Source organism: Trichinella spiralis, assembly GCF_000181795.1.
Source record: "Trichinella spiralis strain ISS 195 chromosome Unknown Scfld9, whole genome shotgun sequence".
NCBI lineage: Eukaryota > Metazoa > Nematoda > Enoplea > Trichinellida > Trichinellidae > Trichinella > Trichinella spiralis.
Genome location: NW_003526948.1, coordinates 3,642,160 through 3,664,052, shown reverse-complemented (window position 1 = coordinate 3,664,052; position 21,893 = coordinate 3,642,160). Strand labels below are relative to the sequence as shown.

The 21,893-nt window shown below is 38.9% G+C and overlaps 6 protein-coding genes across 6 annotated transcripts; 4 read left to right on the top strand and 2 right to left on the bottom strand.

Annotated features, from left to right (window-relative positions):
• Positions 1–1,953: 1,953 nt before the first annotated feature.
• Tsp_05492 (hypothetical protein) lies at positions 1,954–2,274 on the bottom strand. Its single transcript, XM_003371794.1, has one exon. The coding sequence runs from the start codon at positions 2,272–2,274 to the stop codon at positions 1,954–1,956; it is 321 nt and encodes a 106-aa protein (XP_003371842.1).
• Positions 2,275–4,973: 2,699 nt separating this feature from the next.
• Positions 4,974–5,758, top strand: Tsp_05493 (putative carbon-nitrogen hydrolase:NAD+ synthase). The gene is made up of 3 exons (XM_003371793.1): positions 4,974–5,014; positions 5,125–5,198; positions 5,286–5,758. Exons 1-3 carry the CDS (start codon positions 4,974–4,976, stop codon positions 5,756–5,758), a joined length of 588 nt encoding a protein of 195 aa, XP_003371841.1.
• Positions 5,759–5,920: 162 nt separating this feature from the next.
• Tsp_05494 (hypothetical protein) lies at positions 5,921–6,532 on the top strand. The gene is made up of 3 exons (XM_003371792.1): positions 5,921–5,968; positions 6,067–6,159; positions 6,278–6,532. The coding sequence occupies exons 1-3, from the start codon at positions 5,921–5,923 to the stop codon at positions 6,530–6,532; spliced, it is 396 nt and encodes a 131-aa protein (XP_003371840.1).
• A 2,346-nt stretch (positions 6,533–8,878) lies between these two features.
• Tsp_05495 (hypothetical protein) lies at positions 8,879–9,315 on the top strand. The gene is made up of 3 exons (XM_003371791.1): positions 8,879–8,920; positions 8,948–9,082; positions 9,133–9,315. Exons 1-3 carry the CDS (start codon positions 8,879–8,881, stop codon positions 9,313–9,315), a joined length of 360 nt encoding a protein of 119 aa, XP_003371839.1.
• A 1,136-nt stretch (positions 9,316–10,451) lies between these two features.
• On the top strand, positions 10,452–11,441 carry Tsp_05496 (hypothetical protein). The gene is given in 6 exon segments (XM_003371790.1): positions 10,452–10,556; positions 10,587–10,910; positions 10,931–10,998; positions 11,056–11,123; positions 11,143–11,233; positions 11,297–11,441. 6 exon segments carry the CDS (start codon positions 10,452–10,454, stop codon positions 11,439–11,441), a joined length of 801 nt encoding a protein of 266 aa, XP_003371838.1.
• Positions 11,442–14,183: 2,742 nt separating this feature from the next.
• Positions 14,184–21,697, bottom strand: Tsp_05497a (putative anion exchange protein; the record flags this gene model as incomplete). Its single annotated transcript, XM_003371789.1, has 10 exons — positions 14,184–14,440; positions 14,473–14,634; positions 15,287–15,373; positions 15,493–15,742; positions 16,788–16,895; positions 16,967–17,098; positions 17,177–17,283; positions 17,535–17,660; positions 17,905–18,049; positions 18,776–21,697. Coding segments are annotated over 10 exons (4,296 nt in total), but the record flags the coding sequence as incomplete, so codon positions are not given.
• Between the last annotated feature and the right edge of the window lie 196 nt (positions 21,698–21,893).

Genomic DNA, 21,893 nt, shown 5'->3' with positions numbered 1-21,893 from the left:
GAAATTATGAAACTTTTTCTTTCTTAAATGAACAACTTCTACCAATAATGTAAAACACTTTAAGGTGAAAAAGCGGTAACATCTTTTTAAAAAGTGTTCAAGAAGCATGAGGTGAATGTTGTTCAATAGTCAGCGAAGAGCAAATAACAGCAAGCGTTTCGAAAAATATTTAAAAGCATTAATGTGACAAATGCTGATCATGACAAATTCTCGAGGAATTCGTGGAATTGAAAAAAGTGCCTTGGGATTTTGAAAAAAAAATGTTCAATCATTTTTGCACGAAATTTGAAAATCCCATCAAAATATTATTCAAAACTGCTAGAATTATATCAGTGAATATATTATATTAAATAGTATGTCATTTCCGCCACAAATCTTTAAATTTCAAAGATTAAACATTTCATTTCAAAGTAATTCCCTCTACGTAATTTATTGTTTTCAACAAAGCATCTGAGAATTAAAAAAATTGTTGAAATTCAATTATTCAAATTCACTGAATAACTAACTAATTGACTAACTATCTGGCATTATAATATTTCGTTTGCATAAAAAACGAAATCAGAGCAACTGTCACTGCTAATTAATCGGAACAACACCAACAGTACATTATTACTGTGTTTTATCAATTGTATTTATGAAAAGTTTTCGAGATAAATAACAGATAAAAAATCCCAATATTACTTTTTGGACGGAACCAAGTCCCATAAGTGATGTTTTCAAACTGATAATTGTTTAGAAAATTATTTTACAAAAAAAGATTTTTATATTCCATTCTCTCTACAGAACAATTAAAAGGGCATTTTTTTAAAGGAAATTCAAGAACATTCCAATGCATCAGTTGAATAAATTTGCTCAATATCAACTTTTAAAACTGTGACATATTATTAACCTTCATAATAATAATTTGTTAAATTTTATTATTTTTTTTTATTCAAGATTCAAGTGATGTACTTTCTTTGCTGTGCTTATTTATATGACTGAGCTTTTATGATATTTGCAATCCACAGTAAGATAAAAAGAATGTATAATTTACAATAAAATAAATGCAAAATACTACTGCATTTTTAAATTGCTGAAAAATATCTATTAAATATATGCACGCCTTGCTCTCTATAAACAACACCATGTATGATCATTAATAATTGACGCGCAATAGTGTCATTTGAAATTTTGTTTGCTCTGCACTTCTATCCGCAGTATAAAGTGCTCAACGTGCGATAATGTTCTTTGTGGCCTCAATGAATCAGGACAAGAGGATGTAGAAATAGAACAAGCCATTATGAATAGCAAATAAAACTCGCTGATCTTATTTTCATATAAGCAGATTTTAATCGGCAACCTCCACTTATGATGCACTTAGACCAAAGTTTCCTCCTTATTTCCACATTGCTTATTCTGCAAAGCAAAATTTCACTTGCAGATGTTATCTGGATTATATAAGAAAATTATTTATTATTATTATTATTATTATTATTAAATTTTTAATCATTTAATTGCTAGACTCTCCTCAAACACAAAAAACAGTAAAAATTAAAAAACAATAATCTTAGGCTATTGCAATAATATGTTTCAAAGTTCATTGAGCAAAGATGTGAAGATCGCTTTCTCAACTGTTCATATTAGAACTGTTTTCTTTTTTTCAGTTTATTTTCCTTTTTTAAAAAGATGTTTAGGCTTTCCATAGAATACTTGATATGGGCATTAAACAGTAATCATCATCATCATCATCATCGATTAAGTTGTTGAAGTAATAAATGGACATAAAATGAAACGCATTTCCCTCTAATCTACGTCAACAGAGTAGCCGGCCAATTTGCAAGAGCCATTGTTCGACAAGGGCAGTCGTTGAACATTGCATTATTGGCGGAGAAATTTCCTCGGGGACCAAGCAGCGAGCTTTTGAAAATCTTGTTTTCAAGGTGTTTTAAGGCTCTAGCCCTTTCGACCTCCTAGCTAGCTAACTGGTAATGGAGATAAGCCGAACAAACGCAAGTCGGACAATATTTTGATCGATCGCGCGGCAAGTCGCCTCCTGAATGATTGATTGAGCAGTATTTTTCCAATTTGCCATTCGTCAACAAGGAACACAGTGACCGATAATGACCAGTGCTTAAAATTGTGACAAACGCAACACACGAGATCTGCCGTCCAGTTAGTTGTTTCCCATGGGTTAGTTGGGCAGGAAATCTTTCTAATCAGCGCCCGCTTGCTCTCAGTGCGTTCGATATTCTGATTGCTGAGAGTGCTTTGCAACACTGACGCAAAATTTAACATAACTTTTATTCCAATAATTGAAAATGTGGAAATTTCTAATAACCGCAAGCAATGATGGAGTGTGGCTTCAAGAATGTTCGAAGCAAAATAGGATCAAAGTATAATGTGCAGAAAATCAAAAGCAACCGATCAATTCTATTCGATCAAACAAAGAAAAAATATATATTCATATTTATTTTTATTAATTTTTTCTTATTCAATTCTATTTCAAAAGAATCCCCGGTTTTTGTTCAAGCCAATTGGCTAGTTTCGTCCTCAACGACAACAAAATGGCACATGAATATCTAGTAGCATATGCTTGTGTGTGTGTGTGTGTGTGTGTGTGTGTGTGTGTGTGTGCGCGCGCGCGCACTGAACGTGATGATATTATTAATTTATCTAAAAGCAAACTTTCAATATTGGAGAAGCGCAGAGGAGAGAGAAAGAGAGAGAGTAGCTTATTTAGAAAAAGGCTCCTCAGGCAATGAATGCAGCAACGAAATCCTGATGTGTTTCCTTTGATTTGCTTAATTTCGCTGCACTGGTAGCGAGCATTCAATTTAACCAGCATTAATATGAGTATCAAAAATGTGTCTGAAAACGACAGTTGCGCCTGGAGGCTTATAACTTCAGTTCAACTAACTTTCCCTTCATTGTTGAAGTCGATCGATTAATTGTGCCTTTGCAACATTTGCTTCATTTCGTACGAAAAAAAGCGGAAATTAAATTTTCAAACAAGCACTCTTTTTATAAGAGCAAGCTAATACATTTCGCCTGTCAAGCAGCATTTTCACAATAACACTTTCACCTCGCGCGTAGGAGGTGGTAGGCATATCGGCTATGGGCAAGTGCCTTTTTGTGAGCTCTTGGCATAAATGCAATCGCATCATCATTCTCTGACCTCAAGCACAAACTTTAATGCAGCATCAAAAGAAAGTTATTTTTGCTTAAATTTCAAAAATGCTTTTCATTTAAATTTGAATTTCAATTTAAAAAATAAAGCTATATAGAGCTTTTATAAGTGAAGTTTGAAATAAAAATTTCCAACATTTCAATTATTTATTCTTCAATTCCACTTTATTATTATTATTATGATACTGTAACGTAAAAATCAGATCATTTATTGTGCTATTTATGTGAAAAATGTTAAAATGTACAGAAACATATCAAAGTATGCTTTTATTTAATTGAATATTGCAACTATATGATATAACCCTGATGTTTCTTTTTTCTTCAGTGTGAAAATGTGCCTGCCTCCTTGCTATCGATACACACTTTGTCAATTTCACATGTTTTTCACAAGCAATACTCATTAAGTATTTTTTGTCACAATTAGCGCGCAGTTCTTAATTTAGAAAACACTTAATTAATCTAAAAATAAAAAGTTTCAAATTATGCCATTTAATTATCACCTTTAGCGGCACAAATCACTTTCTCTGAACAAAATGTGTGAACATTTCAAATTTGTTTTCCTTCCTACTTTACTGAAATCACTCAAATTCCTGCAATAATATATTGCACCATTGCACACAACTGCTTAAATCATTTTCAAACAAAAATATCATCCAAAGTATATTTATTTATCTCTGTACTAATGAGCATGATTTAGAACTGCAACATGATACATTTATTTATTTTAATTATTAGCAAAAGCTCGCACTGTGCAATTGTTCATTTGAAATATAAGAACTATGTATCGCTTAATTAATTATTTAGCTTAAGATTGTTTGATCAAATGTACGTGTGCACAATGATTGAAGTTCTTGCAATTTCAACTCTGAACATATTTCAAACAAGCCATACATTTAAAAACATTTAAAAAATTCTTTACTTATGACTTTATAATCAGCACATATATAACAGCAATTACATTGAAAATGTTTTATGTAGAAAAAGCAATCCTAGCAATTTTGCAAAAAAATCAGCAAATCGAATTCGAACACAAGCATTATGAACTATTTTGAATTGAGCAGAGAAAAACTAAACTACAACTAAAGTTTAAGATGAAAAAAATACAAGCATTAACATTTATTCTCTTTTTTATTCTACAAGAACAAATTTCTCTTTTGTTCAACGACAAGTTCTACTGCCTATGAAACTGAGCTTTGTATATTGTGTTTTGTTTAAGATTTAAAATTTAGAAATAGATTAAATTTTTACGATACAGTAACATTCAATGTAACTTGCAAATTTCAAAATATGGACGCTATATTAATTTGAAATTCACCCTGACATACAGCTTCATTACAGTTCACGCAACTGCACATATATATAGTTTAAAGTTCTTCGCTTTGTAAGTATTTTCAAAATATTTTTATGTATCACCCTTCTGACTTGCAATATCTTCCAACTGTTTCATCGAAGTTTTTTTTGTTCACGCCATGCTTCTTTAAGCATCATCGTCCACATGAATTATAGCTAATCCGTTTCTTCCTGCGCAATGAACTTAACAACAGAACCAAAAAAATAAATTAATACGTATGTTAATTTAATAAAAGCAACTTTAATCTCATTTTAAGTAGGGGAAAGGATGAAAGATTATCGTTTTTCAGCAAGTCTGTTTCGTAAATGGCTTCCGGAAAACTATCAGCAAAACGTCAGTGAACATCGAAAGAAATTTATTTGCTATCGGAACTTACGGGAAAAATGCAAAACTTGTGTAGGGCGGGTAACATTAAGAAGGTTAAATGTAAAATCTGACAAGAAGTTTTACAATTCAGATGAAAATATGTAAAGCATGTCAAATTGAAGCTACTAAAAAGTAAGCACTGAATATAGAAAGAAGAAAAATTAATTTTCCCTGCCTTCAACACGTAGAACAATAATTTGCTTTTATGTATTAATTTTACAGTTGTCTGTTCTTTGTTATAGCTCAGTTTTGACGTTTCAGCTTAAAAATTCAACAAGTTGTATACATTTTCAGTATAAATTAACATTTGTTGAATGTTTGTACAGCAAAATTAGCATCACTCATAATTATGTTAAATAGTTTGGCAAGTAGTTCGATTAATGAATGACAACTTAATTTTCAGCTATTGTACATTCCTCGATAAATTTCATTGTATATTATTCCTTTGGCAAAGACTTTCGAATGGAATTGGAAAGCATGATAACTTCAACAAGAGTCACCTATCTGACAAGAATGGCCATGGAGCACATGTCGCTAGCAAAACGTCTCGCACTGCAACCGAAATTAACAAACTCTTCTGAAGCTGGCTCTACTGTGAATATTTCTGAAAACGTGGACAACAAGCCAATCCCGGTTGTAGCAGATATAAATGGTAGAGCTGAAACGGCAACGACAATGCTGTCACTTTTGCCAGTTCACTCCCAACAAAGCATACCATCGTTCAAAGATGCAAATGCAAATTTGAAACCCAATCACAGTCTGATCAATTTGACTTCTTTCAACAATTTTCAAACTGTTTATCAAGCTGAAACAACAGCGGCGGCTGAGAACTCGACGGCAAGGAATGAGAGCTTGCATTATGCCAAAAGTGCCTGATCAATTTAATCAGCAGAAAACAACACTATGCATGCTTTTTTTAACTGTTTGGACAAGTAACAACAGTAATTCAGCGTAACAAAAGTAAAAGAAAGCGGTAAAACTACCAGCATCATCAGTTCATGGAAAAATTCTAAAACAGCGTGCCTTTGATAGTCCAATATGGAGAAATATGGTTTGGTGGTAAAAGCAGCCCGGCTTTATACCCGAGTATTACCGCTGAACACGTTGCATTCTCTGTTCACATTACTGAAACCTTCAAATTCATCTACTTGATTTTTTTGTTATGAAAATAAATTATTCTTCAGTCTGTTTGTTATCCAATTTACCCATCTGAACTAAATATAACTGAAATTTCCTGTAACTTGTTTGAAATGGACCATTTAATAATTCTGCACAAAGTATGCCCTATTGCAGTATTATCATTCGTGTAACAATTTGCAAAACATTCAACAAAAACCTTGACATATTACACTGGTAAAAGAAACGCTTCTGAAAATTAAAAACAAATAATTATAGAATTATTCTACAGTCGTTTTGCTAAATAAGCAACATTTCTCATTACAGCATCTACAACTGCAGTACGCATATCATCCACCTAGATGTAAGGAACAATTTTTGATAAAAAAACTTGCATTCACTTTACAGTATGACACAAAACAGAAAAAATTCAAAATGAAAGCCATTTTAGCATATAAAAACTTGTTGATGATGACAGTGCTTGAATACTGTCCGTTAAAATCTGAACGTACAAAATATGAGCCGAATAAATAAATAAAAATGTCCAGATTACAAAATCTTAAAATGGAATGCAAAATTTTGGGTCTTACACAGTACTAATTCACTCTAACAATAAATTTTCAAAATCTTATTTTATGAATTGCCAAAGTAACTGCGGACAAAAATTAATGTACAATTTCAAGGCGCTCAGTGAGATTCAAATAAATTCGGATAATTTAATTGTCATTCAGATTTATTTCATCAAAGCTGACTGATTTTGAATAAGTTTGTTTGTTTCACTCTCCACGTGCCGTTGAAATTTTAAATCATCCCTTTTAAATAACAGTTTTCAGCTGATGGATTTTAAATATAAATCATCATGAGAAAAATACAGTTAATTACATATTTCAAATGATACTTTCTCTGGCATTAATAATTAAGACAAAATTGGAAATTACAGTTCAGATCAAAACCGGACCTACTGAAAAATTACAATAAACCTAGCCAAATGCTTGTTTCTGCAAATAAGCGTAACAACTCCAAGGACGTACAATCATTTACAATGCTGCTGTTCATCATCGCTCATGGTCGATGCTTTCGCATTGTAGACTGACTGATGTGAATAATGTTCTGCTTCCGCCGGCTCAGTGAGACCCCATACAAAATTGTAGACAACACACAATAAACAAACGGCAGAAATTACTGCTAATAATTTGCTAACAAATGCTTTACACGATACAGGCAGTGAAAAGAGCACGCAATTACGTATTTACAAGTATGGAAATAATGTTTTAGAAAAACTGCTATTTTCAAAAACTCAAATTTTGTGGAAAAATTATTTTCTGAATGAAGTACCAAAAATTAATACAACTGACAAACATTTGCTGTTTACTGTTTCACATATTCGTATAGTATTTACACAATGTTGTATATTTATAACGAATGAAAAATTTATAATGTGCGAATGGAATATTCGAAAATTAAAATTGCCATTGCCGAAAGAGCTGATATTGTGTTGAGCGTTTGAAGTGCAATGTTTGAAGAGGAAGAAAAAATTAAAATTATATTCAAATTCTACTGGTAATATATTTTTGATCAACAAATTGAAGTAAAGAGTTCAACAGAAATTTACACTGTCTTACCTGACAATTAGGAGAACTGTACGAACAAATTGAGAAGTAATTCCATGGAAAGCGTTGTTTTCATTGAAGCCAAACAATATATATGAAAAGAAGATGATATTTTGTCAAAGTATAATATTTGAACTGATGAAATTGATCAAAGAGATCTCATTACATATGATTGATTGATAAATGGCAATCTTTGCATTTGCATTTGATAGACTAATTAAACAGATATCAAAATTTGCATAAAATGCATCTACAGTAAGAGTAATTTTGAAAAGTTTAATTAAAATTAAGCATTATTTTGCCTGAAAAAATTGTCAATTGTTCGATAATAATGCGTTGTTAAAGTTAGCATTAAAATCAAATAAAACTTTCGACATAATAACAAAGCAACATGAACAAAATTTATCTGACAAATTGATCGTTTTGCTCATTTTTACTTATCGTTCAAGTGTTCAATTTAATAATGTTGTTCTGTTTTTTGAAGTGTATTATTTGTACAAATTTGATTTTAAAGTTCTACAACGTCAGGTGAATTGAATAGCTGTTCGCTTGCAACAGAAGCACAGCTAGTGGGATGATGATGATGAAAAGGGAAAATTGTTCGCATTGCATGTGATAGTTTGATTCAAATGCTGTGTTCAGCTGAACAACTAGCAAGCACGTCTCGATGGGTGACAATGACAAAGACAAGCTTTGCGTTATGCACGAAATTCACAACATCTGACAAGTGGCCAACAATAAATAGCGCGCGATTTACGTTGTTGTACTTGCGCAACATTTTATCTGCGTCATCGAATAGAATCGAATTTATTCGCCATACTTATTGATAAGAGAAATTCATCATGCCCAAAAGTATTGTTAAAATAATTCAGTGCACTTCTGATCAATATTATTCATTATTTCGCATTCTTCATAATCAAAGAAAAAAAATTGGTGACTGACGAACACACAAACGGCGAATTTTTCGGCACTTCCTCTTCCACTCGGATAATGCATACGAATGATCAAACAAGATGAACACAAAAGCACATTGAACTGAAAGAACGAAAAGTTCACTGCATGAATAATTAATAAATTTATTTACAAATTATGGTCAAATATTGCAATTGTCCAAACACAAAAACTTTTCGCATAAAACGGAAAGAATTTTCATTTTAATTACTGCACTACAGAGAAATTTTTTCCAACGCTATACTGTATGTACTTGCGCATATTTTAATTTACCCTTTTGCCAAAGAATAAAAAACATTCCATATACAGTAGACATGGGATGTTTCGTTTAAGTTTGCAAAATTCTAATCCTGAGCGTAAAGTGAGCAATTTTTGCTAAAACATCCAGTGGAAAAATGAAAAACGGCAGCTGACTGCGATTGCTAGTCGATCGGTCAAGTACTTTTCAGAACCCCTCCAATGGAGGGGGCCGCCTCCATTGCGTCATGCTGTTGTTGCTTCTCAAGTGCATCGTCAGCGTCTGGTTGTTTATTATCTTTTTTTCAACAAAAGTCAATATAGTCGAATGAATAGTTGTCGGCGAATCCTATTTTCATTCTATTTCACGTCACTGTCCCGAAACTTTGGGCTGGCATTCATGGGAAATTTTTTCAACAACCATCCATCCCATTGTCAGCATTTCCAATCTCATCGTCATTCACCATCAAAGGTGGTAAACAATTAGGGGGAAATTATTTGCCTAAAGCATTAGTGTAATAATAATAGTACAAAGTGCAATATTGACAAGAAATGGGAAAGGATAAATTTGAGTTTTTTTGTGAATAAGTGTCAAATATAATTTTTAATTTTATTTCTACGCCTAGTTAGTTAGTTATATGTAAAATTTTGAAATTAATTTATTCGTAAAATGTGAATCCGTTTATCAGATTTAATGAAAAATAACTTACCACTGGAAATGATACCAAATATGCCACCGTGTCCCGTTTTAAAAACGAAGTAATTCTTGCTATGCTCTAAGTGAGCAATAAATTTCAAGCAATCGTGAAAGAATCGCAATTGCGAATTGCACATGCGTGAAAAAGCAGTCCGCATAAATGAACGACAGTTTTTCGCCTATAATTGTCTGTCCTGTTAAGATTAAGTAGAGTAAATTTGGCTGCAAAATTAAATTTCTCACAAATTGTTTTTTTTCTCGTAATAAGTACCTTTTTAAAAGATGATAATCAGACAGCACAACTGGAGATGAAGCAAGCAACGCAGCGGTGGCTTTTCGAATTCAAATTTTTATTTTAATTAATCGAATGAAGAAACACTTATGCATATCATGTATGGATGTATATATTGGAATAGAATTGACCGCACAATTAATGACCCCTTAGAATGTGCAAACATGGTTTGTTGAATGGTTTTGTTAGAGAAAATAAAAAAAAACAGAAAGCAAGAAACGTTCAACTGACCATATGCTTTCATGCAGCGTGTTCGAGATTTGTACACACACAAACATCAGATCAGTGGTGAACATCGGAAAATAAAGAGAGAGAGATCAGGCCGAAGAGAAGGAGAACAACAAACGGCGATTTGCAGAGTGAACAATGAGCCATTGCACCGGCTCGGGCATGCTTGCTCAGACCGTTGGATGATGTGCGCACAATTTCCTGATCCAAACAGACAACATTTTCAGGCGGCAAGCGAATTTCGTTCAGCTGCGCCGGTGTTGGTATGCGGGTGCAAGTAGCTAGCCTGTACCACGAGCCGGGACGCAGACCGTGGACTTGGTAAACCACTTGACTGTTCGCGTGCACGGTTTCTGAATTGATGAAGAGAAGACTGCCGGATTGTTGTTGTTCTGCGCTTTGAGAAGCCGAACTGACGTCCCGCACTTCGGTCTCCAGATGGGCTCGAAACGGAAGCTGACCAATGTGAAGAATCAGAGTCATCGACGTGCTGGTGACGTTGACAATTTGGCGCTGTATCCAAACATTTCTGCACCGTATCTCGTTGGTGCAAAGCTTTTCCAATGAACAAAGCCTCGGACAGCGCGGTTCGCCGATGTTGTCAAAGCACATCACGTACCACTGATCGAACGGCAAGTGGTGGCTCGGCTCCAAAGAGAGCACCTTGCCCACTTCGGTGACGCAGTCTCGTCGGTGAGCAACTCCAATTCTTGTCTCGTTGTTGCACCTCGACAACAGCATATCAAATCCTGGAACTTCCAGGTGGTTGATGCTGACGTCGTCCAAAGCGGGTGGCAGCACAGGATGCCAGTCGTGTTCTATCTGAGCAGCCCACAGTGTGGAAATGTTGCAACAAAGTTGCAAGCCAATCGACTGAGTATCGTCAATGTAGTAGATGTTTTTCCACACCAGTGCAGATGGACATTCGGCAGCTATACCAACTGCCATCACTAGCACCAGCAGCAGCAGCAACAACAACAACATCGTGAGGTGTTTGTTGTTTTGTTGTCAAGTAAGTTTGACAGACGTGACAAATTTGCAGTTGCCCTGTGCGTACAGTACGGATCGCTTATTTAGCACTGGTCTGCAAACGCCGGCTTGCCCTGGCTAGTTAGTTATTTGTTATTAGTATTCAATCTGGCGACAAACGTTGCGACCTGCGTATGCGAGCAAAAACTTGCATCACACCAGAAGCAAATGACCGGTTTCACCAATTTAACGTCAATTGACTTCTGGTTCTTCCTTTGGCTGGCCAGCATACTATAGAATTTGGAACATTCAAGCGGCGGCATTGGTGGTGCATGCACGGCGCAGCTGTGCAAGCTGATCGCCGAACATTCTCAATCGCTGCTGCTTGTTATTTCTACTTATTCACCATCTTTCCCATCCAACAGCACTGCACATGCCGGTAATGTGCCAGTCAGCTGACGGCAATGCTTCTTAAACTGAACTGCCTGCTTATCTCCAAAGACGGCGGCTTAAGATTTCAACAACAATTGTTCGCACTCGGCGTTTGTCGATTGCAACACATCTCTGTCTAAAAAGCTAAATTTCACTATGGTGTTCGCTACGAAGCACAAATTCCATGCCCACAATCAATCATTGATCTATTATCATTCAAAGATGATTTTTTCATAATTCATCTATCTATATCGGAATATATTTGCAACAGGTTGATTTCTATTGTGAAACAAGGTTACACAGTGGAAAGAATGTTTGGAAAAGAATTTGGTTGCGAATGTTGAAAATGTGATAATATTACTGAAATGAGTCAGTAAATAAATACATTCACAAGTAGAAGAAGCGTGGTAGCAGCATTTCAACAGTTTATAAATTGTTCAAATATACAAACAAGCGAGTCTTGTAAAATGGCATTAAATTTGCAACTGATTCAATCAAATACCAAAAATACATGTGTTGTTTCAATTAAACACACACTATATTTAAATTGATTGAATTGACAAGAATTGCATTTCAAAATAGAGAAAGAGAGACAAAGATGAATTTATTTTATAATTAAAACAATTATAAGCAACAAATAATGAATTAATACAAATAAATAAATAAATATATATATGTGTGTGCGTAATTCGTAGTATGGCACCAATACGGTAACTTGATAGCATCAGAAATTTGCGCAGATTTAATCTACGTTACGCGCTTTCCAAGAAATTTCTGAAAGCACAAGAAATGCTATACTGTTGATGATAACAATCTGGAAAACTTACACCTGAAATTGATAAACATAATAGTGAAAACAAAGCATTCACTGCTTATCAAATATTACATATTAAATATATATATATATATATAGAGAACTCTTGTTCTGCTTTGCTGCATGTCATTCAGTGGAAATGCTTTTTCATAAGTAAATTCCAAAAATGCATAGAAAGAATATCAAGAATTTTTGTTTCGACATTTTCGCGGACACAAAGCTGATAGCTAATTGATAAGGTATTTCAAAAATGAAAAAATAACGAAATCACATACTGTAATAACAACGCTGTGTAAGAAGGTGAATTGGAATAATAATTATTGACGACAAGCGACATGTAGCAGCATTTCTTTTTGTCTGAACGACTGAATTATTCAGGCTGAATCGTGCGTGTATCATCATCGTTGCGAGACCTTTTCGTAGTTGTAGTTAATGACGTTGCTCAGTCACAAACAAACGAAAAGTCGAACAACAATATAATAATAACACCACTAACTGTTTGTGGTTCTTTTCAATATGCTAATTTTATACTATTGGTCGACTGATTTCAAAGACGATAAATAATGAGTTGTAAAATTCATTAATAATACTATTGAATAATAGCATTTTGCAAATGTTATATATATATATAATATACGCTTTAGTTAGGAAAATAAATTTGCGTACATTTTCAGGTCAAAAATGGCTTTGCTAAATAGACAATTCGAATAGCTAATAGAGAACATGTTGGTTAATAATGTTTGGATAATTAATTGTTCAATCATAGCAAGAAAAGCAAAGCATATTAGAATAAGCAGACATATTTGCACCAACTTTCGTTGGTATTTTTACACTTTGATTTGACGATGCATTTGGAAAATTGTAAAACTCGTGGTTGTATTTATTGCTGGTCAAACGCCAGCTTATACATCCCTGCTTGGGAGTGAAATTCTCGCCGCGCATGAATTGAATTTTTTTCTGCCACTCCGAGGAGTATTATTCAAATTGCTGCGTGCTTGCTGTTGTTTTTGAAAATTAACAAAGCCCATGATGCGTTAGTGTACAAGAGCAAGGCAAGCGGAATTTTGGGATAATATGCAAAAGAAGCAAGCTCTAATGCAGTTGGTCAACGGAAGCGATTTGTCGAATAATAATCGCCAGTGGTCATCGATATCAGTCGACACAATTCAGCTTAATCTTTATTGGAGTGGAAAAATACGTAGGTTAGCTGAGTATGCGAAGAGAAGAAAAAATATAACGCCCATCACCGCATCACAAAATGTGCGCTCGTGCAAGCAAACGAAAAGCGAATAAGTAGTAGAATAACTAACTGGCGATGAGAATTAATAAATTAATTCTCACTGGAGAAAGAATAAAACAGTTGGTAGAAGAGGAGAAAGAAAATTCTTAACGTGGAAATTTTTCAAAAAGAAAGAGAAAAATATTTATTTGTTGCTCTAAACTTCGTCTCTAGTATTCAGAAATTGCAATTTGAATAAAAATGCAGGGTAATTTGGAAGTTTGCAGAGACAACAGAGAGAGAAAGAGAGACAAAGAGACAGAGTGAAAAAAAAGCAAGAAGAAGCGAAGAGAAAGAGTTGAATTGAACAGAATTAAAAAAATTGATTCGGGTGAAAGAATAGAAAAGATATTAAGAAAGAAAAAGTTTCCAAATAACATGCAAGCAAGCAAATTAATTATGTTGTATAATGTTAAATAAGGGTGACGCCAATTTTGCACTGGGCAAGTAAACGCTCTGAGAAATGCCCAGTCTGCATGCATGACAAACAGACGAATAAAACGAACAAACAAACAGACAAACAAACAAAAAACAAAGCGGTACTACGAAAAAATAAGAATAATCAATTGATGATTGATTGATTGATTGGATTGGATTGGATTAGATTAGATTAGATTAGATCAGATTTGATTTGCAAATTGATTGAGTGATTGATTTGCAAGTTTGCAATTGTCAATTAGTTGATTTTAGCCTTGTTGATTGCGTTGTCGACGTTCTGGTGCACGTTGCGGCCGTCAGCCCCGTTCGACTTGTTCACTTGGGCATTTTCCTTGGAAGGGATGGTTCCGTTGCCGGCTTTCGACCGTCTCCAGCCGTGAGTGGACCAGTAGGAGACCACAATCAGCGGCCAAACAATACCGTACATTACCCAGCCGAAAAAGTAGACGCTCTTGTAGACCTGTGAGAGTGAAAAAGCAAAAAGCAAAATACAGTCTGTGAATAGCAACTGTTCACGGGGATCTTACTTTCCACCACTTGTCGATAGTAAGCAAAGCGAACGGCAAGAAGCCGTACGCGCAGGAGAGCAGCACCACGAACTTTCTGACGCACCACAGCGGCAAGTAGATCACTGCCGAACTTTGCAGTTTGGCCTTCAGCTGCTGATGCTGATTCAGCATTGCCACAAGCTAGAAGGAAAATTAAAATTCAACAACAAATAAACAAACCAACGGCTTATTAATTATAATTATAATTATAATTAGTATATGGACCTGACGCTCGGCGATGATGCATACAAATTCCGCCAAGAAACAGACGAAATAGCCACTGTAGGTGCCGTGCCAGAGGGCCAAGAAAAGCAACGTCAATAGGTGGCTGAGCATTTTGTTTCCCAAAAATTTTAACCGTTTGAAAAAATAACTAAATTAAAAAGCAACAAATGGAAAAAAATATTGAAATTTTTCAAAAATTAATCAATCGAGTGATCGATCGCGACCGCAGCGTCGGTCCATTGTCGATGCGATCATTCGGTTGGTTGGTTTTTGATTAAATTCAATTAAGCTCACTCACTTGAATGCCCATTTGTTGGTGTTGTAGTTGAAACTGTCGATGATCGACTGAAAAGAGGCGCTCAATTCAAATCGACCCAAACGAATATTCCGCACGCCGTCCCAAAGTTGTTCGCCACTTTTTTCATCCAAATTATAACCCAAACCGACCAAAATGCAACCACTTTCCTGAAATTAAAATTAATCCAATCTTTCCCCTGCCTTGTACACAAATATTAAAAATTGTACAGCACAACACAACACAACAAAAAATTGAACAAATAATCAATACCGCAATCAGCCATGCCGACTGATAACGAAGTACCACAAATCGGAACCAGAACAGGATGTAGACCAATTTCCACAAAAATGAATAATTCTGCAATATTGGCATTTTGTTTATAATATTAATAACAAGAACAGCACTAATGGATACCATAAATTGGTCGGTGAGGAAAAATTCCGTCGGATAAATCGGATGAAAGTAAAGGTGCACACCACCGTAGACCAAGCCGGCGAACAGACGGAGCATCGCCGGGAAGACGCTTAAAATAGATAAAATAGAAATTTCCATTTTTAATATTTTTCCAACCAACTGCAATTCGTCAAACCTCTTCGGCGGACCGCCGGTTTCGGCATCGTTGTAAGCACCATCGACGAAGCGACGGAAGCGGTTCAACGGAAACTGAAAAGCAAAAAATAGACAAAAATCTGCAGAATACCCGTCGGCAGAATTGTTGATTAATTTCTAGTAGTATTAATTGTATGAAAAAAACATTTTTGAAAAAAATAAACTAAAATAAAGGGTAATTTTGAAAATAACAAATACACACTTCAATATATATATATCTATATATAACAGATAACAGAAACAAAGGGGACAAAAGACATTCGTCGACGAATTTGTTCAATAAAAATAATATTTGCGTAATAAATTGAATTGAAGAACTAGTAGCTTTATTGTAGACAAAGATAAATTTGCGTTCAATTTTCCATAATTTTCACGAACGTGCTTGGTGCGTGTGCAGTGTTTGCAAACACACACGCACAGAGGGAGGGAGGGAGGGAGAAAGAATTGTCGATCAGAATATTTCTGTCAAAAAAAAAATAGTTTCCTTTTTTTGCAAATATCTGAATGAAATTCTTCAGTCGGTCAGTCAATTAAGACAGCGTTTGCCAATCTAATTTGCACTAATCCATGTGCAGTTGAAAAATCGAACCCCCAAAACTAACTAATAACACCAGACACACACACAAATTTTGATCATGAATTACAGTAAATGGAATACAATTTCGGCTTCGAACCGAGAAATGGAACATTGTGCTTCAATGTTCGTTTCAAAAGGCAAGGCTGGGTTGGAAAATTTGAACAAAACATTTCTCGCCTTCTTGACAAAATTATCTCTGTTTGCACAAATCACGATCACGATAATTACTGGCAGGCAGTGGACATTTTGTCACACAAATTGAAATAAACCACCCAAAAAATTTTCCACTAATCTATGTCTTCAAATAGATAAACCACAGTGCTGACTAAACTTAAATGATAAAAATTATTCTATTAATTCAACGAGTGACGTTTCATTTCCATGGCGACTTCGTGCAAGCTTCTTGTAAACACGTAATTCAATTTTGCAATTTCACCGTCTCAACTGAATTCAATCAAATTACTCGTTCAAAAAATTATTACACTACGACACTAATGAACAACAACAACAAACTACACTTACCATTTTCTGACGAAATATTCAAACAAAAAAAAATTAATAATAATACAGCAAATTCATTCATACTTGTGGTCCAACAAAACATCCGCCAAAAAAGTAAGAAAAGGCGGCAATTTCCAACAGATCAGGCGAATCGTCAACACGAGCTTCTAATTGATAAGCGGAAAGCTTTTCCTGAACGTTCAATTCAAAACGGTGATGCATACGACAAAAACACAAATTCATCGACAAAAATCACAATAAACCTTTGGTTGCATCCCATCGTACAGATCAACAATCAATCCAATCAATCGTAAAGTCAAAACGCACTGCGGCATTGTCCAAGATAAGTCGTACTTTCCAGATGACATCACATTGTATCCAATAACCAAATAGGACTAAAATAATAAAGAAAAAAACAATATAGAAATATTCAAAAACGGTCGTGATGAAAAAAATTCGATGAAAAATCCGACCATGAAGAAGACAAACGCTATGACGACGGAATCGATGGTTCCTTTGAAATAACGACAGAGAATGTAGGCGACAAAAATGCTGATGAGCGAGTGGATCGTGTGCATGCCTGAACAGTGAGTGTGTGTGTGTGTGCTTTTTGAAATTCAAAATCACTACAATCATCAATGTACCGTAATTGATGTAAAACAGCAGCAATCCTGTAATAACGAAAAACAGATGCTGAATTCGTTTCGGCTTGCCGTTGAACACTGCGCGGTGGAGAAATCCCAATGGTACAACTGCAATTGCGAGAACGGGATTGTGAGTGGAAGTGAAACGGTAGAAAGAAAAAAAAGAAACGTCACACCAAAAACGTACCGCAAATCAAAGAAGCTAACAAACAGATAGCCGGATCGGAAAGTCCTTGAGATGCTGAAAAAAGGCCAGTAGTGGACATGTTGAACAGCAGCTTCTTCAAATAATAATCGTCAGTAAAACAAGTGCCTGAAATGAAACGAAAAAATAAACGAATAATAACGAATTATTATTACAATAGCAAAAAAAGAAAAAAAATCAATCGCGGATTTAAATACTGTAAACTGAAAAAAAATAAGGAACTTTAAAAAGGAAGTAGAGAAGAAGGTTGGTTGCTGGCCAAAAGACAAACAGGAGAAGTTGCTGCGGCGAAATGAGTGAACAATGCGCTCGTTGGTCGTAAATTTGGCAAGCACAAGCGCCGCCAACTTACCAGTCAGTCCACTTGGAAGTGGTGGTAACAGCAGGTGACAAACAAGTGCCAACTGTGCAGTAGTGTATCCGACGGCTGTATTGCAAAATGGCAAACTCCAACGCGGGCAGTTCGTTATAAGCAAGTTGTCTTGTCTGTCGTTCGGCTAAAAATTCAAAGAGACACTGATGCAACGCTTGGTCTTTTTCTCACAATTATAAACAGCGTAAAATCAACATAATCTGACAAACAGACGTGGACAACTGATAGGTTGGGGCAAAAAACGCCGCTTCGACAGATCAAACAGAACAATCTCGTAAACGAAAACATCGGTTACAGACTGTGATTTGCAGGTTCAATTGACTGGTATACTGTAAAGTATCGTAGTTGAAAAAGGGAAATGAAATGGTTTTGAATTTGAAAACAAAAACTCCTAATCATCACAATATATATTCACTATTCAACGACAATAATAATAAGAATAATATTTCAATGTAAGCTTGTGTGAGTGCTTGGTTTTTGCTAATTGCTTTTTTTTATTTTTCAATTCCAAAGTGACACGTTCTTATCGAAAAGTCGCTTCTTTTTCCAAGCTTTCTTTCGCAAGGATGTCTGTCACTTGTTGACGTGACGTCAGAGTTGGTGCAAAATTGAAATAACTGTAAAAACACTTTACTACTTACTTACTGACTAGAAAACATGTACGCAAGGAACAATTTGAAAAAAAGATGATGCGGCACACGTAATAAAGGTAAGGATTGATGATTATTCATGATTATGGGATGGGATGGGATGGAAAATGAACAAAAATAGCAAATGCACAAAATCGAGCAGGCAAGCGAGCAACAAGTCAGTAGATTTGAGACACGCAGCAACGCTTCTGCTGGCTGACCACCGACGACAATATCGGCGTCAATTGTTCAGTAAAGTGCAAATAGTTGCGCTCGAGCTCTTTCTGATATTCACGTTGGTTGGGTCCGATCAGACGTTTGTTCTCTCTCAACGCATCGGCGCATTTTTTCGAAAAATCTTTGAAACTCAAACGCAGTCGATTCTGCAACACTTCGCTCACTGGTTCACCGGCATTGGCGGTGGTAGCAGTGGTGGATGAGCCGGCTCCGGCTCCAGCAGCACCGTTCACTGGTTGTTGCTCGCCCAAGAACACGTTCGCAATTTCCAAGGGTCCCCGGTTGACCGTGGTGCCGATGCAGCCTTGCAGTACCATTTGCAAAATTTTGCCGTCCGGCGGCTGCTGACCGGTGGCCAGTTCCAGTTCCAAAGTTTTCTTGTTGATATCTTCGATGGCGACTTCGACCGGCGTCAGCACGCTCTGTTCTTTGTGCACCACCAGCACCCGGCTCTTCATGTAAGGCAGACTGTGGCTGGTGGTGAGCACGGTCTTGCGTTTGTACTGTTCGCCGAGCTCGCCGTGGGCGCGACCGTCCAACGTGAACGGCGTCGCGTAGACGAACCGGCTGACGTTGTGGTTGCGTTCGAAGACGGTCACACGCCGGCGCAGCTCCCACCGGTCAAAGTAGGGTTCGACGTACGTGATTTGCAGATAGGCTTTGTGCGGCTCGAGACGAGCCGGGTCGACGTTGTTCGAGTCTTTGATCACTTCGACCGAGCCGGCACCGAATCGGTCCGCGTAGAACGACTCCAGACGGCTGGATATTTCCGACAGCTTGGTGATCGCCGGTTCGCGGTACACGTACTCCAAGCCGTCCAGGTCGGCGAATTTGGCTCCGTAAAATCCAACCCGGAAATAGGTGCCAAAAAGGCGCTTGTCCGAATTGGGTCCGCGGTCGTCGATCCTCGACAGCGCGTCGGCCAAACGACCGTACACCAGGCCGATGCGACGGTAGTCGCGGCGTCGTTCCAAGACCGGCAGGATGAGCTTGAACGCGCCGTGCATCAGCTCGTACATGCTGGCCTGGTAGAAAAGCTGAGCAGCTTGTTCGAGCAAGCCGCACAGGCCGGCCTCGCTGAACTGGCGACCCGGCAGTCGAGGCTCCCAGTCGCGGTCCGAGCCGGCGAACGCGTCCACCTCCCAAGCGGCGCTCTCTTCGAGCACGTTCTCGGACAAGGCCAAAAACGCCACCGCCCCTTTGGGCCAGTAGTGGGGCGCGTCGCCGGACGCGCGTCCCCACTCGGATACCAGTGCCGCCGCGTGCACGTAGCACATGGCCGCCTCGGCGTGGTGGCCGCGTTCCAGCTGCTTCTGAGTCAAATTTTGCAACCAGGCGAGACGAAGGTCCGGACTACGCCGGTAGCCTTTGGCGATTCGGTAGATCAGGTCGGTGAGCATTTCGAAATCCTGCTGGCATTCTTCCATTTTGGCCGTGTCGGCCAGGATGGCGTTCAAATTTTCGACCAACTCTTTGGCCTGGTCGACGAACGCGCTCCACTGGACCGCGGCGGTGTCGGCCTGGTCGGCCTGGTCGACGCAGGCGAGCACGGTGCCCAGCGAGCCGCGCAGCCGGTCCACGCTGAACCAGGCGCCGCCGACCAGCGAACTCAGCGAGACGGTGATTTGCATTTTCAGGCGGCTGAAATTGACCAACGCCGACTCGAAAGCTCGCCTGAGCAGCAGGTAGAGCGACGCGGCCGCCTGGGCGCGCACTTCGGCCACGGCCGAGGCGCAGTGCCGCAACAGTTGCAAGCAGAGCTGGGAGCACTGGTCGACTTGTTCGTCGAACACAATTTCGGGATATTTTTCGACGAAGGCCCGCTGGCTGGCGAACAACTGGCCCAACACGAGCACGCTCTGGTTGCACGACAACATGTGCAACAGCAGCCGCAAGGCCGCGCCCAAGACGCCCGGTCCACTGCCGGCGCTGACCAAACATTCGGACGACACGGCCGTCTTGCAGATCCACTCGAACGCGTCCAAGACGATCAAATTCACCTCGGCCGACAGTTGACCGTCGTCGAAGGACTGTTCCAACGCCACCGCCCCGCCCTTGGCTGGTTGTCGCTGCTGGTGCCGCTGACGGCGCCGCTGCTGACCCTTGTATTCGAAACAACTGACGCAGACGTGCAAGGCGTCGATGAAGTGACCGATGCGCGCGGCCGGCAACTCACTCAACCATTGGCGAAACGCGGACGCTTCGATGTTCTTGATCACCCAGCAGAAGCAGAGCAGCAAATTGCGGGTCGTGTCCAAAGTGAGCAGCAGCCGGGCCCGGTGGTTGTCGGCGTCGACCGAATCAGCCGCGACCACGTCGGCCGACGGGGCGTGGTCATCGCAGCCGGGGACGGAGGCGATGGTGCCAGAGCCGGCGAACTGCACCAGGCCGGTGGCGATCATGCGCATGGTCACGTCCGGGTCGGGATCGTTGGCGCGGGCCGGGTCGTGGAGCCGCGCCCGCGCGTCCATCACCACGCCCAACAGCGGGAAGTACAAGGACGCCGCGCGGCTCTTGGTCGAACGGTCGTCGAGTCGGCGGTCCGAGTCGTGGGCGCGCAGCAAATTCGCCAGCAGTGCCACCGCGGCCGCTTGGGACGAGTCGACGTTCCACTCCAACGTCGACGCCAGGGCGCTCAGCACCAAGCCGACCAAAAAGTGCCGACTGCGGAAGTCGACCGTCAACTCGGCGGAGCCGATCGCTCCAGAGGCCGCCGCCGGCGCCGACGACGAGCCCGCCGACGACGAAGACCAACATCCGCCGCCAGTGGTGGTGCCGGCGGCGGCGGTCGAACCGGCGCTCGAACGAGACGACACGCTCGGCGACGGAGATGGAGCCCGTTGGCTGCAACAGCGCAACGCCGCTTGGCGGAATATGGCCACCGGCGCCGAGCCGAACGCTTCCAACTGGGGCAGGTTCAGGGTGATGTAGTGCTCGTGCGAGCAGACGATGCGCAGCAAGTCGAGACGCAGCGAGACGACGTCGGCGGCGGCTTGGGGGGTGTTGGTCACCGCCGTCGCGGTCTCTTCCAATACAAGCGCAGCAAGCCGAACAGTACACCCCATCAGCGACAACAAGTCGCGAGAAGAAGCCGACGATGCA

What these genes read in the sequence shown, in the direction of transcription:
- Tsp_05492 (XM_003371794.1), bottom strand. Translation starts at nt 2,274, where the DNA reads ATGTTAAATTTTGCGTCAGTGTTGCAAAGCACTCTCAGCAATCAGAAT.
- Tsp_05493 (XM_003371793.1), top strand. Translation starts at nt 4,974, where the DNA reads ATGAAAATATGTAAAGCATGTCAAATTGAAGCTACTAAAAA. An exon ending in CAAATTGAAGCTACTAAAAA is followed by an intron (nt 5,015 to 5,124) that starts GTAAGCACTGAA and finishes TCTTTGTTATAG; the next exon opens with CTCAGTTTTGACGTTTCAGC. An exon ending in TAAATTAACATTTGTTGAAT is followed by an intron (nt 5,199 to 5,285) that starts GTTTGTACAGCA and finishes CTTAATTTTCAG; the next exon opens with CTATTGTACATTCCTCGATA.
- Tsp_05494 (XM_003371792.1), top strand. Translation starts at nt 5,921, where the DNA reads ATGGAGAAATATGGTTTGGTGGTAAAAGCAGCCCGGCTTTATACCCGA. An exon ending in CAGCCCGGCTTTATACCCGA is followed by an intron (nt 5,969 to 6,066) that starts GTATTACCGCTG and finishes ATTATTCTTCAG; the next exon opens with TCTGTTTGTTATCCAATTTA. An exon ending in ATTTAATAATTCTGCACAAA is followed by an intron (nt 6,160 to 6,277) that starts GTATGCCCTATT and finishes AAATAATTATAG; the next exon opens with AATTATTCTACAGTCGTTTT.
- Tsp_05495 (XM_003371791.1), top strand. Translation starts at nt 8,879, where the DNA reads ATGTTTCGTTTAAGTTTGCAAAATTCTAATCCTGAGCGTAAA. An exon ending in ATTCTAATCCTGAGCGTAAA is followed by an intron (nt 8,921 to 8,947) that starts GTGAGCAATTTT and finishes TAAAACATCCAG; the next exon opens with TGGAAAAATGAAAAACGGCA. An exon ending in AAGTGCATCGTCAGCGTCTG is followed by an intron (nt 9,083 to 9,132) that starts GTTGTTTATTAT and finishes TCGAATGAATAG; the next exon opens with TTGTCGGCGAATCCTATTTT.
- Tsp_05496 (XM_003371790.1), top strand. Translation starts at nt 10,452, where the DNA reads ATGGGCTCGAAACGGAAGCTGACCAATGTGAAGAATCAGAGTCATCGA. An exon ending in ACATTTCTGCACCGTATCTC is followed by an intron (nt 10,557 to 10,586) that starts GTTGGTGCAAAG and finishes CAATGAACAAAG; the next exon opens with CCTCGGACAGCGCGGTTCGC. An exon ending in ACCGGTTTCACCAATTTAAC is followed by an intron (nt 11,234 to 11,296) that starts GTCAATTGACTT and finishes GGAACATTCAAG; the next exon opens with CGGCGGCATTGGTGGTGCAT.